Source organism: Salvelinus fontinalis, chromosome 8, assembly GCF_029448725.1.
Source record: "Salvelinus fontinalis isolate EN_2023a chromosome 8, ASM2944872v1, whole genome shotgun sequence".
Classification (NCBI taxonomy): domain Eukaryota; kingdom Metazoa; phylum Chordata; class Actinopteri; order Salmoniformes; family Salmonidae; genus Salvelinus; species Salvelinus fontinalis.
In genome coordinates, this window is record NC_074672.1 from 47342460 (window position 1) to 47355580 (window position 13121).

At 44.1% G+C, this 13121-nt stretch overlaps 1 protein-coding gene across 1 annotated transcript in view; it reads right to left on the minus strand.

Annotated features, from left to right (window-relative positions):
* magixa (MAGI family member, X-linked a) overlaps nt 1-13121 on the minus strand; it is a 147556-nt gene that overhangs the window by 10824 nt on the left and 123611 nt on the right. The window contains exon 13 of the mRNA XM_055932723.1: nt 10232-10432. Coding sequence (XP_055788698.1) covers nt 10232-10432 — 201 coding nt within the window. The remainder of the gene's footprint in view (nt 1-10231; nt 10433-13121) is intronic.

A 13121-nucleotide genomic window follows, 5' to 3' on the forward strand; every position in this document is an offset into this window, starting at 1 on the left:
CAGATTAGAGGAGTCTGAGGGAAGACAGATTAGAGGAGTCTAAGGGAAGACAGATTAGAGGAGTCTAAAGGGAACCAGATTAGAGGAGTCTAAGGGAAGACAGATTAGAGGAGTCTAAGGGAAGACAGATTAGAGGAGTCTAAAGGGAACCAGATTAGAGGAGTCTAAGGGAAGACAGATTAGAGGAGTCTAAGGGGAACCAGATTAGAGGAGTCTAAGGGAAGACAGATTAGAGGAGTCTAAGGGAAGACAGATTAGAGGAGTCTAAGGGAAGACAGATTAGAGGAGTCTAAGGGAAGACAGATTAGAGGAGTCTAAGGGAAGCCAGATTAGAGGAGTCTAAGGGAAGACAGATTAGAGGAGTCTAAGGGAAGACAGATTAGAGGAGTCTAAGGGAAGACAGATTAGAGGAGTCTAAGGGAAGACAGATTAGAGGAGTCTAAGGGAAGACAGATTAGAGGAGTCTAAGGGGAACCAGATTAGAGGAGTCTAAGGGAAGACAGATTAGAGGAGTCTAAGGGAAGACAGATTAGAGGAGTCTGAGGGAAGACAGATTAGAGGAGTCTAAGGGAAGACAGATTAGAGGAGTCTAAAGGGAACCAGATTAGAGGAGTCTAAGGGAAGACAGATTAGAGGAGTCTAAGGGGAACCAGATTAGAGGAGTCTAAGGGAAGACAGATTAGAGGAGTCTAAGGGAAGACAGATTAGAGGAGTCTAAGGGAAGACAGATTAGAGGAGTCTAAAGGGAACCAGATTAGAGGAGTCTAAGGGAAGACAGATTAGAGGAGTCTAAGGGGAACCAGATTAGAGGAGTCTAAGGGAAGACAGATTAGAGGAGTCTAAGGGAAGACAGATTAGAGGAGTCTAAGGGAAGACAGATTAGAGGAGTCTAAGGGGAACCAGATTAGAGGAGTCTAAGGGAAGACAGATTAGAGGAGTCTAAGGGAAGACAGATTAGAGGAGTCTGAGGGAAGACAGATTAGAGGAGTCTAAGGGAAGACAGATTAGAGGAGTCTAAAGGGAACCAGATTAGAGGAGTCTAAGGGAAGACAGATTAGAGGAGTCTAAGGAGAACCAGATTAGAGGAGTCTAAGGGAAGACAGATTAGAGGAGTCTAAGGGAAGACAGATTAGAGGAGTCTAAGGGAAGACAGATTAGAGGAGTCTAAAGGGAACCAGATTAGAGGAGTCTAAGGGAAGACAGATTAGAGGAGTCTAAGGGGAACCAGATTAGAGGAGTCTAAGGGAAGACAGATTAGAGGAGTCTAAGGGAAGACAGATTAGAGGAGTCTAAGGGAAGACAGATTAGAGGAGTCTAAGGGAAGCCAGATTAGAGGAGTCTAAGGGAAGACAGATTAGAGGAGTCTAAGGGAAGACAGATTAGAGGAGTCTAAGGGAAGACAGATTAGAGGAGTCTAAGGGAAGCCAGATTAGAGGAGTCTAAGGGAAGCCAGATTAGAGGAGTCTAAGGGAAGACAGATTAGAGGAGTCTAAGGGAAGACAGATTAGAGGAGTCTAAGGGAAGACAGATTAGAGGAGTCTAAGGGAAGACAGATTAGAGGAGTCTAAGGGAAGACAGATTAGAGGAGTCTAAGGGGAACCAGATTAGAGGAGTCTAAGGGAAGACAGATTAGAGGAGTCTAAGGGAAGACAGATTAGAGGAGTCTAAGGGGAACCAGATTAGAGGAGTCTAAGGGAAGACAGATTAGAGGAGTCTAAGGGAAGACAGATTAGAGGAGTCTAAAGGGAACCAGATTAGAGGAGTCTAAGGGAAGACAGATTAGAGGAGTCTAAGGGGAACCAGATTAGAGGAGTCTAAGGGAAGACAGATTAGAGGAGTCTAAGGGAAGACAGATTAGAGGAGTCTAAGGGAAGACAGATTAGAGGAGTCTAAAGGGAACCAGATTAGAGGAGTCTAAGGGAAGACAGATTAGAGGAGTCTAAGGGGAACCAGATTAGAGGAGTCTAAGGGAAGACAGATTAGAGGAGTCTAAGGGAAGACAGATTAGAGGAGTCTAAGGGAAGACAGATTAGAGGAGTCTAAGGGAAGACAGATTAGAGGAGTCTAAGGGAAGACAGATTAGAGGAGTCTAAGGGAAGACAGATTAGAGGAGTCTAAGGGAAGCCAGATTAGAGGAGTCTAAGGGAAGACAGATTAGAGGAGTCTAAGGGAAGACAGATTAGAGGAGTCTAAGGGAAGACAGATTAGAGGAGTCTAAGGGAAGACAGATTAGAGGAGTCTAAGGGAAGACAGATTAGAGGAGTCTAAGGGGAACCAGATTAGAGGAGTCTAAGGGAAGACAGATTAGAGGAGTCTAAGGGAAGACAGATTAGAGGAGTCTGAGGGAAGACAGATTAGAGGAGTCTAAGGGAAGACAGATTAGAGGAGTCTAAAGGGAACCAGATTAGAGGAGTCTAAGGGAAGACAGATTAGAGGAGTCTAAGGGGAACCAGATTAGAGGAGTCTAAGGGAAGACAGATTAGAGGAGTCTAAGGGAAGACAGATTAGAGGAGTCTAAGGGAAGACAGATTAGAGGAGTCTAAAGGGAACCAGATTAGAGGAGTCTAAGGGAAGACAGATTAGAGGAGTCTAAGGGGAACCAGATTAGAGGAGTCTAAGGGAAGACAGATTAGAGGAGTCTAAGGGAAGACAGATTAGAGGAGTCTAAGGGAAGACAGATTAGAGGAGTCTAAGGGGAACCAGATTAGAGGAGTCTAAGGGAAGACAGATTAGAGGAGTCTAAGGGAAGACAGATTAGAGGAGTCTGAGGGAAGACAGATTAGAGGAGTCTAAGGGAAGACAGATTAGAGGAGTCTAAAGGGAACCAGATTAGAGGAGTCTAAGGGAAGACAGATTAGAGGAGTCTAAGGGGAACCAGATTAGAGGAGTCTAAGGGAAGCCAGATTAGAGGAGTCTAAGGGAAGACAGATTAGAGGAGTCTAAGGGAAGACAGATTAGAGGAGTCTAAAGGGAACCAGATTAGAGGAGTCTAAGGGAAGACAGATTAGAGGAGTCTAAGGGGAACCAGATTAGAGGAGTCTAAGGGAAGACAGATTAGAGGAGTCTAAGGGAAGACAGATTAGAGGAGTCTAAGGGAAGACAGATTAGAGGAGTCTAAGGGAAGCCAGATTAGAGGAGTCTAAGGGAAGACAGATTAGAGGAGTCTAAGGGAAGACAGATTAGAGGAGTCTAAGGGAAGACAGATTAGAGGAGTCTAAGGGAAGCCAGATTAGAGGAGTCTAAAGGGAACCAGATTAGAGGAGTCTAAGGGAAGACAGATTAGAGGAGTCTAAGGGAAGACAGATTAGAGGAGTCTAAGGGAAGCCAGATTAGAGGAGTCTAAGGGAAGCCAGATTAGAGGAGTCTAAGGGAAGCCAGATTAGAGGAGTCTAAGGGAAGCCAGATTAGAGGAGTCTAAGGGAAGACAGATTAGAGGAGTCTAAGGGAAGACAGATTAGAGGAGTCTAAGGGAAGCCAGATTAGAGGAGTCTAAGGGGAACCAGATTAGAGGAGTCTAAGGGAAGACAGATTAGAGGAGTCTAAGGGAAGACAGATTAGAGGAGTCTGAGGGAAGACAGATTAGAGGAGTCTAAGGGAAGACAGATTAGAGGAGTCTAAGGGAAGACAGATTAGAGGAGTCTAAGGGGAACCAGATTAGAGGAGTCTAAGGGAAGACAGATTAGAGGAGTCTAAGGGAAGACAGATTAGAGGAGTCTAAGGGAAGACAGATTAGAGGAGTCTAAGGGAAGCCAGATTAGAGGAGTCTAAGGGGAACCAGATTAGAGGAGTCTAAGGGGAACCAGATTAGAGGAGTCTAAGGGAAGACAGATTAGAGGAGTCTAAGGGGAACCAGATTAGAGGAGTCTAAGGGAAGACAGATTAGAGGAGTCTAAGGGAAGACAGATTAGAGGAGTCTAAGGGAAGACAGATTAGAGGAGTCTAAGGGAAGCCAGATTAGAGGAGTCTAAGGGGAACCAGATTAGAGGAGTCTAAGGGGAACCAGATTAGAGGAGTCTAAGGGAAGACAGATTAGAGGAGTCTAAGGGAAGACAGATTAGAGGAGTCTAAGGGAAGACAGATTAGAGGAGTCTAAGGGAAGACAGATTAGAGGAGTCTAAGGGAAGACAGATTAGAGGAGTCTAAGGGAAGACAGATTAGAGGAGTCTAAGGGAAGACAGATTAGAGGAGTCTAAGGAAAGCCAGATTAGAGGAGTCTAAGGGAAGACAGATTAGAGGAGTCTAAAGGAAGCCAGATTAGAGGAGTCTAAAGACAGATTAGAGGAGTCTAAGGGAAGCCAGATTAGAGGAGTCTAAGGGAAGACAGATTAGAGGAGTCTAAGGGAAGACAGATTAGAGGAGTCTAAGGGAAGACAGATTAGAGGAGTCTAAAGGAAGACAGATTAGAGGAGTCTAAGGGAAGCCAGATTAGAGGAGTCTAAGGGGAACCAGATTAGAGGAGTCTAAGGGGAACCAGATTAGAGGAGTCTAAGGGGAACCAGATTAGAGGAGTCTAAAGGAAACCAGATTAGAGGAGTCTAAGGGAAGACAGATTAGAGGAGTCTAAGGGAAGACAGATTAGAGGAGTCTAAAGGAAGAATATAAGAAAGGGGCAATTTGCAGTTTCTACATAAATGTTTTGGGGATTTGGGAAATGAATGATATGAACCCATTGATTCATGAGCTTAGTTCATCTGTTGTACCCCATCAGAACCCAAAACAGGAACTTGTTTCACTTGAATGTTTGTAATCAAAGTAAATGTAAACAAAACACTAGAGCCTCAACACAAGGTTAAAACTATCATGTTGATAACATAAATGGTCAGTCCTTGCATCCATAGCTCTGTCTATGAATTTGAGAGTGGTTAGGTAGCCTAGTGGTTAGAGTGTAGAGGCGGCAGGTAGCCTAGTGGTTAGAGTGTAGAGGTGGCAGGTAGCCTAGTGGTTAGAGTGTAGAGGTGGCAGGTAGCCTAGTGGTTAGAGTGTAGAGGTGGCAGGTAGCCTAGTGGTTAGAGTGTAGAGGAGGCAGGTAGCCTAGTGGTTAGAGTGTAGAGGTGGCAGGTAGCCTAGTGGTTAGAGTGTAGAGGCGGCAGGTAGCCTAGTGGTTAGAGTGTAGAGGAGGCAGGTAGCCTAGTGGTTAGAGTGTGGAGGTGGCAGGTAGCCTAGTGGTTAGAGTGTAGAGGCGGCAGGTAGCCTAGTGGTTAGAGTGTAGAGGAGGCAGGTAGCCTAGTGGTTAGAGTGTAGAGGAGGCAGGTAGCCTAGTGGTTAGAGTGTAGAGGCGGCAGGTAGCCTAGTGGTTAGAGTGTAGAGGCGGCAGGTAGCCTAGTGGTTAGAGTGTAGAGGTGGCAGGTAGCCTAGTGGTTAGAGTGTAGAGGAGGCAGGTAGCCTAGTGGTTAGAGTGTAGAGGTGGCAGGTAGCCTAGTGGTTAGAGTGTAGAGGCGGCAGGTAGCCTAGTGGTTAGAGTGTAGAGGAGGCAGGTAGCCTAGTGGTTAGAGTGTAGAGGTGGCAGGTAGCCTAGTGGTTAGAGTGTAGAGGCGGCAGGTAGCCTAGTGGTTAGAGTGTAGAGGCGGCAGGTAGCCTAGTGGTTAGAGTGTAGAGGCGGCAGGTAGCCTAGTGGTTAGAGTGTAGAGGTGGCAGGTAGCCTAGTGGTTAGAGTGTAGAGGAGGCAGGTAGCCTAGTGGTTAGAGTGTAGAGGCGGCAGGTAGCCTAGTGGTTAGAGTGTAGAGGCGGCAGGTAGCCTAGTGGTTAGAGTGTAGAGGTGGCAGGTAGCCTAGTGGTTAGAGTGTAGAGGCGGCAGGTAGCCTAGTGGTTAGAGTGTAGAGGCGGCAGGTAGCCTAGTGGTTAGAGTGTAGAGGCGGCAGGTAGCCTAGTGGTTAGAGTGTAGAGGTGGCAGGTAGCCTAGTGGTTAGAGTGTAGAGGAGGCAGGTAGCCTAGTGGTTAGAGTGTAGAGGCGGCAGGTAGCCTAGTGGTTAGAGTGTAGAGGCGGCAGGTAGCCTAGTGGTTAGAGTGTAGAGGTGGCAGGTAGCCTAGTGGTTAGAGTGTAGAGGAGGCAGGTAGCCTAGTGGTTAGAGTGTAGAGGTGGCAGGTAGCCTAGTGGTTAGAGTGTAGAGGCGGCAGGTAGCCTAGTGGTTAGAGTGTAGAGGAGGCAGGTAGCCTAGTGGTTAGAGTGTAGAGGGGGCAGGTAGCCTAGTGGTTAGAGTGTAGAGGCGGCAGGTAGCCTAGTGGTTAGAGTGTAGAGGCGGCAGGTAGCCTAGTGGTTAGAGTGTAGAGGTGGCAGGTAGCCTAGTGGTTAGAGTGTAGAGGTGGCAGGTAGCCTAGTGGTTAGAGTGTAGAGGCGGCAGGTAGCCTAGTGGTTAGAGTGTATAGGCGGCAGGTAGCCTAGTGGTTAGAGTGTAGAGGCGGCAGGTAGCCTAGTGGTTAGAGTGTAGAGGAGGCAGGTAGCCTAGTGGTTAGAGTGTAGAGGCGGCAGGTAGCCTAGTGGTTAGAGTGTAGAGGCGGCAGGTAGCCTAGTGGTTAGAGTGTAGAGGCGGCAGGTAGCCTAGTGGTTAGAGTGTAGAGGCGGCAGGTAGCCTAGTGGTTAGAGTGTAGAGGCGGCAGGTAGCCTAGTGGTTAGAGTGTAGAGGCGGCAGGTAGCCTAGTGGTTAGAGTGTAGAGGCGGCAGGTAGCCTAGTGGTTAGAGTGTATATGCGGCAGGTAGCCTAGTGGTTAGAGTGTAGAGGCGGCAGGTAGCCTAGTGGTTAGAGTGTATAGGCGGCAGGTAGCCTAGTGGTTAGAGTGTATAGGCGGCAGGTAGCCTAGTGGTTAGAGTGTAGAGGCGGCAGGTAGCCTAGTGGTTAGAGTGTAGAGGCGGCAGGTAGCCTAGTGGTTAGAGTGTAGAGGCGCCAGGTAGCCTAGTGGTTAGAGCGTTGGGCCAGTAACCGAAAGGTTGCTAGATTGAATCCCCCGAGCTGACGAGGTAAATATCTGTCGTTCTGCCCCTGAACAAGGCAGTTAGTTAACCCACTGTTCCCCGGTAGGCCGTCATTGTAAATAAGAATTTGTTTTTAACTGAATTGCCTAGTTAAATAAAGGTAATATATACATATATATATATTTCTCCACCCCCGTCCCTCATCTTTATACCGAAACAGGGTCTGGAAGAACACTTTGTTATTGTTTTAACTGCTGATTGCGGCATTAAGAGACATTGAAGCTTCATTAAGCCTTCATTAAGCCTTCATAAAGCCTTCATTAAGCCTTCATAAAGCCTTCATTAAGCCTCCATAAAGCCTTCATTAAGCCTTCATTAAGCCTTCATTAAGCCTTCATTAAGCCTTCATTAAGCCTTCATAAAGCCTTCATTAAGCCTCCATTAAGCCTTCATTAAGCCTTCATAAAGCCTTCATAAAGCCTTCATTAAGCCTTCATAAAGCCTTCATTAAGCCTTCATTAAGCCTTCATTAAGCCTTCATAAAGCCTTCATTAAGCCTTCATAAAGCCTTCATTAAGCCTTCATAAAGCCTTCATTAAGCCTCCATAAAGCCTTCATAAAGCCTTCATTAAGCCTTCATTAAGCCTTCATTAAGCCTTCACAAAGCCTTCATAAAGCCTTCATTAACACTACATACATGTGTTACAAATCATCTATAACTGTACGTCAAGCTCTATAAAGGGTTCATAAATGTATCATAACTGTGTGACATAACCACCAATGCCAAATGTGACATTACTCACTATGTCAAATATGACATAAACCTGTGCTTTATAAAGGGTGGCATAAGCACAGCTTAATATAGGCCTTATAAATCATATTCAATTGAGGCTTCACAAAGCATTTATAACCCTGTCATGCATCTTGGTAAAGCATTTAAATGCCAGGATATTGGGGACGATTGTCGGGACCACCCATAGGTAAAAATGTATTCACGCACGACTGTAAGTTGCTTTGGATAAAAGCGTCTGCTATATTGTATACATTATATTTCTCTAAAACATTTCTAGGACGGCCCAAACTCTATCCCTCTTGGTGTACAGTCAATATCGGACCTCAACTTCCCCCAAAATGCTGTGCTGCAGGGTGACACACACTCTAAAGTACAGTCAGTCACAGCAAAAAACGTTGCTAGGGCCTTTAAACTGTTGCTAGGGCCTTTAAAGCATTGGTAGGGCCTTTTAAACCGTTGGTAGGGCCTTTTAAAACATTGGTAGGGCCTTTTAAACTGTTGGTAGGGCCTTTTAAACTGTTGGTAGGGCCTTTTAAACCGTTGGTAGGGCCTTTTAAACCGTTGGTAGGGCCTTTTAAACCATTGGTAGGGCCTTTTAAACAAGGTAAGGCCTTTAAAAATCAGCTTAAATTTTTTACCTAATTCAGTTTTTTCCCCAAATTCTGATTTCTTGGTTATGTTTTTCCAGGTTTTGGGTTTCCCCCACTTAAAAAAAAAAAACGACAGTAAAATGACACCACTTCAGAGCGTACGCCATCCTTCAGCACAACATGTCACCCTTAATAAAACATATTAATATATCATATTCACATTTGTTAATGTCATATTTGACATTGGTGATTATGTCACACAGTTATGCCACATTTATGAACCCTTTATAAAGCATGACATTCGGTTATAGATGCTTTGTAACACATGTATGTAGTGCTTATAAAGGCATTATGAAGGATTTATGAAGCCTTTATAAGCTGAACACCTAGTTTCTGAAACAAGTCACATATGTCTGTGTGTAAATAAGTGTGTAAAGGTCTATAACTCACTGGTGTTAGATATTGGTATGTAAATAACTAGATATTGGTATGTATAAAACTAGATATTGGTATGTAAATAACTAGATATTGGTATGTATATAACTAGATATTGGTAGGTATAAAACTAGATATTGGTAGGTATATAACTAGATATTGGTAGGTATATAACTAGATATTGGTAGGTATATAACTAGATATTGGTAGGTATATAACTAGATATTGGTAGGTATATAACTAGATATTGGTATGTATAAAACTAGATATTGGTAGGTATATAACTAGATATTGGTAGGTATATAACTAGATATTGGTAGGTATATAACTAGATATTGGTAGGTATATAACTAGATATTGGTATGTGTATAACTAGATATTGGTATGTAAATAACTAGATATTGGTATGTATATAACTAGATATTGGTATGTATATAACTAGATATTGGTATGTAAATAACTAGATATTGGTATGTATATAACTCAATGGGTTTAGATATTGGTATGTATATAACTAGATATTGGTATGTATATAACTAGATATTGGTATGTAAATAACTAGATATTGGTATGTATATAACTAGATATTGGTATGTATATAACTAGATATTGGTATGTAAATAACTAGATATTGGTATGTAAATAACTAGATATTGGTAGGTATATAACTAGATATTGGTAGGTATATAACTAGATATTGGTAGGTATATAACTAGATATTGGTAGGTATATAACTAGATATTGGTATGTATATAACTAGATATTGGTATGTAAATAACTAGATATTGGTATGTATATTACTAGATATTGGTATGTATATAACTAGATATTGGTATGTATATAACTAGATATTGGTATGTATATAACTGGATATTGGTATGTATATAACTAGATATTGGTATGTAAATAACTAGATATTGGTATGTATACAACTAGATATTGGTATGTATACAACTAGATATTGGTATGTATACAACTAGATATTGGTATGTATACAACTAGATATTGGTATGTATATAACTAGATATTGGTATGTATATAACTAGATATTGGTATGTATATTACTAGATATTGGTAGGTATATAACTAGATATTGGTATGTATATAACTATATTATTGGTATGTAAATAACTAGATATTGGTATGTATATAACTAGATATTGGTATGTATATAACTAGATATTGGTATGTATATAACTAGATATTGGTACGTATATTACTAGATATTGGTATGTATATAACTAGATATTGGTATGTAAATAACTAGATATTGGTATGTATATAACTAGATATTGGTATGTATATAACTAGATATTGGTAGGTATATTACTAGATATTGGTATGTATATAACTAGATATTGGTAGGTATATAACTCACTGGTGTTAAGTCTTGGTATGTATATAACTCACTGGTGTTAAGTCTTGGTATGTATATAACTCACTGGTGTTAAGTCTTGGTATGTATATATCTCACTGGTGTTAAGTCTTGGTATGTATATAACTCACTGGTGTTAAGTCTTGGTATGATGGTGAGTCTGAGTGTGTTTCCGGCCCGTCTCAGTATCTGCGCCAGGTCTCTGTGAGGCAGGGTGACAACAGACCGCCCCTCCACTGCTTCTAGCTGGTCACCCGGCTGGATCTGACCCGACCGGGCCGCAGGGCTGCCCCCACGCACCGTCACAAACCTGTGGGACAGCATGGGCGAGGCTGGAGAGAGGCAGAGAGAGAGGGAGAGGGAGAGAGAGAGAGTTGAATCAGTATTGTCAGTCGTTAGAGATACGGTATGGTATAGTACTATGGTACATAGACGTTGCCCTCTTTGGGTACAGCGAGCACCACCACCCCCCTCCCCCATCTCTCTCTCTCCTACACCCAGGCTGCTGTTAAGCAGGTCATAAATTCCTGGAGGAGATTCTTCCTCATGGCCAGACAGTATAGAGAGAGAGTTTTCATTGAGAGAACAAAGGAACTTCTTCCACCTCACAGAACTGGAGAACTGAACAATGTTCACGTTCTGGAGGTACAAAAGGTCGGTGAAGTACAGCCACATTCCCATAACCCTGTTGATCCACGAGTCTCAGTTCTGAGGCGTGCATCTAATTGTTGTATAAAATGAATGAGTAAAGATGAAACTAGTTGTGAAATTATATAATGTGATTTTTAAACTGTTTAATGAAGGAAACTCCAATTCCCTTTGGAGTTTAACTCAGTCATGGGCCCGCCCCGTTCTGCTCTTCCGAATATAAACCCCACCTTGGGAATTTAGACAGGGTTCTATTTGGGTTACAGACTGGAGCAGGGGAGGTTCTAGAATAGAGACAGGGTTCTATTTGGGTTACAGACTGGAGCAGGGGAGGTTCTAGAATAGAGACGGGGTTCTATCTGGGTTACAGACTGGAGCAGAGGAGGTTCTAGAATAGAGACAGGGTTCTATTTGGGTTACAGACTGGAGCAGGGGAGGTTCTAGAATAGAGACAGGGTTCTATCTGGGTTACAGACTGGAGCAGGGGAGGTATAAGAATAGAGACAGGGTTCTATCTGGGTTACAGACTGGAGCAGGGGAGGTTCTAGAATAGAGACAGGGTTCTATCTGGGTTACAGACTGGAGCAGGGGAGGTTCTAGAATAGAGACAGGGTTCTATCTGGGTTACAGACTGGAGCAGGGGAAATTCTAGAATATAGACAGGGTTCTATCTGGGTTACAGACTGGAGCAGGGGAGGTTCTAGAATAGAGACGGTTCTATCTGGGTTACAGACTGGAACAGGGGAGGTTCTAGAATAGAGACAGGGTTCTATCTGGGTTACAGACTGGAGCAGGGGAGGTTCTAGAATAGAGACGGTTCTATCTGGGTTACAGACTGGAACAGGGGTGGTTCTAGAATAGAGACAGGGTTCTATCTGGGTTACAGACTGGAGCAGGGGAGGTATAAGAATAGAGACAGGGTTCCATCTGGGTTACAGACTGGAGCAGGGGAGGTTCTAGAATAGAGACGGTTCTATCTGGGTTACAGACTGGAGCAGGGGAGGTTCTAGAATAGAGACAGGGTTCTATCTGGGTTACAGACTGGAGCAGGGGAGGTTCTAGAATAGAGACAGGGTTCTATCTGGGTTACAGACTGGAACAGGGGAGGTTCTAGAATATAGACAGGGTTCTATCTGGGTTACAGACTGGAACAGGGGAGGTTCTAGAATAGAGACAGGGTTCTATCTGGGTTACAGACTGGAACAGGGGAGGTTCTAGAATAGAGACAGGGTTCTATCTGGGTTACAGACTGGAGCAGGGGAGGTATAAGAATAGAGACAGGGTTCTATCTGGGTTACAGACTGGAGCAGGGGAGGTTCTAGAATAGAGACGGGGTTCTATCTGGGTTACAGACTGGAGCAGAGGAGGTTCTAGAATAGAGACAGGGTTCTATCTGGGTTACAGACTGGAGCAGGGGAGGTTCTAGAATAGAGACAGGGTTCTATTTGGGTTACAGACTGGAGCAGGGGAGGTTCTAGAATAGAGACGGGGTTCTATCTGGGTTACAGACTGGAGCAGAGGAGGTTCTAGAATAGAGACAGGGTTCTATCTGGGTTACAGACTGGAGCAGGGGAGGTTCTAGAATAGAGACAGGGTTCTATTTGGGTTACAGACTGGAGCAGGGGAGGTTCTAGAATAGAGACAGGGTTCTATTTGGGTTACAGACTGGAGCAGGGGAGGTTCTAGAATAGAGACGGGGTTCTATCTGGGTTACAGACTGGAGCAGGGGAGGTTCTAGAATAGAGACAGGGTTCTATCTGGGTTACAGGCTGGAGCAGGGGAGGTATAAGAATAGAGACAGGGTTCTATCTGGGTTACAGACTGGAGCAGGGGAGGTTCTAGAATAGAGACAGGGTTCTATCTGGGTTACAGACTGGAGCAGGGGAGGTTCTAGAATAGAGACAGGGTTCTATCTGGGTTACAGACTGGAGCAGGGGAAATTCTAGAATATAGACAGGGTTCTATCTGGGTTACAGACTGGAGCAGGGGAGGTTCTAGAATAGAGACGGTTCTATCTGGGTTACAGACTGGAACAGGGGAGGTTCTAGAATAGAGACAGGGTTCTATCTGGGTTACAGACTGGAGCAGGGGAGGTTCTAGAATAGAGACGGTTCTATCTGGGTTACAGACTGGAGCAGGGGAGGTTCTAGAATAGAGACAGGGTTCTATCTGGGTTACAGACTGGAGCAGGCGAGGTATAAGAATAGAGACAGGGTTCCATCTGGGTTACAGACTGGAGCAGGGGAGGTTCTAGAATAGAGACGGTTCTATCTGGGTTACAGACTGGAGCAGGGGAGGTTCTAGAATAGAGACAGGGTTCTATCTGGGTTACAGACTGGAGCAGGGGAGGTTCTAGAATAGAGACAGGGTTCT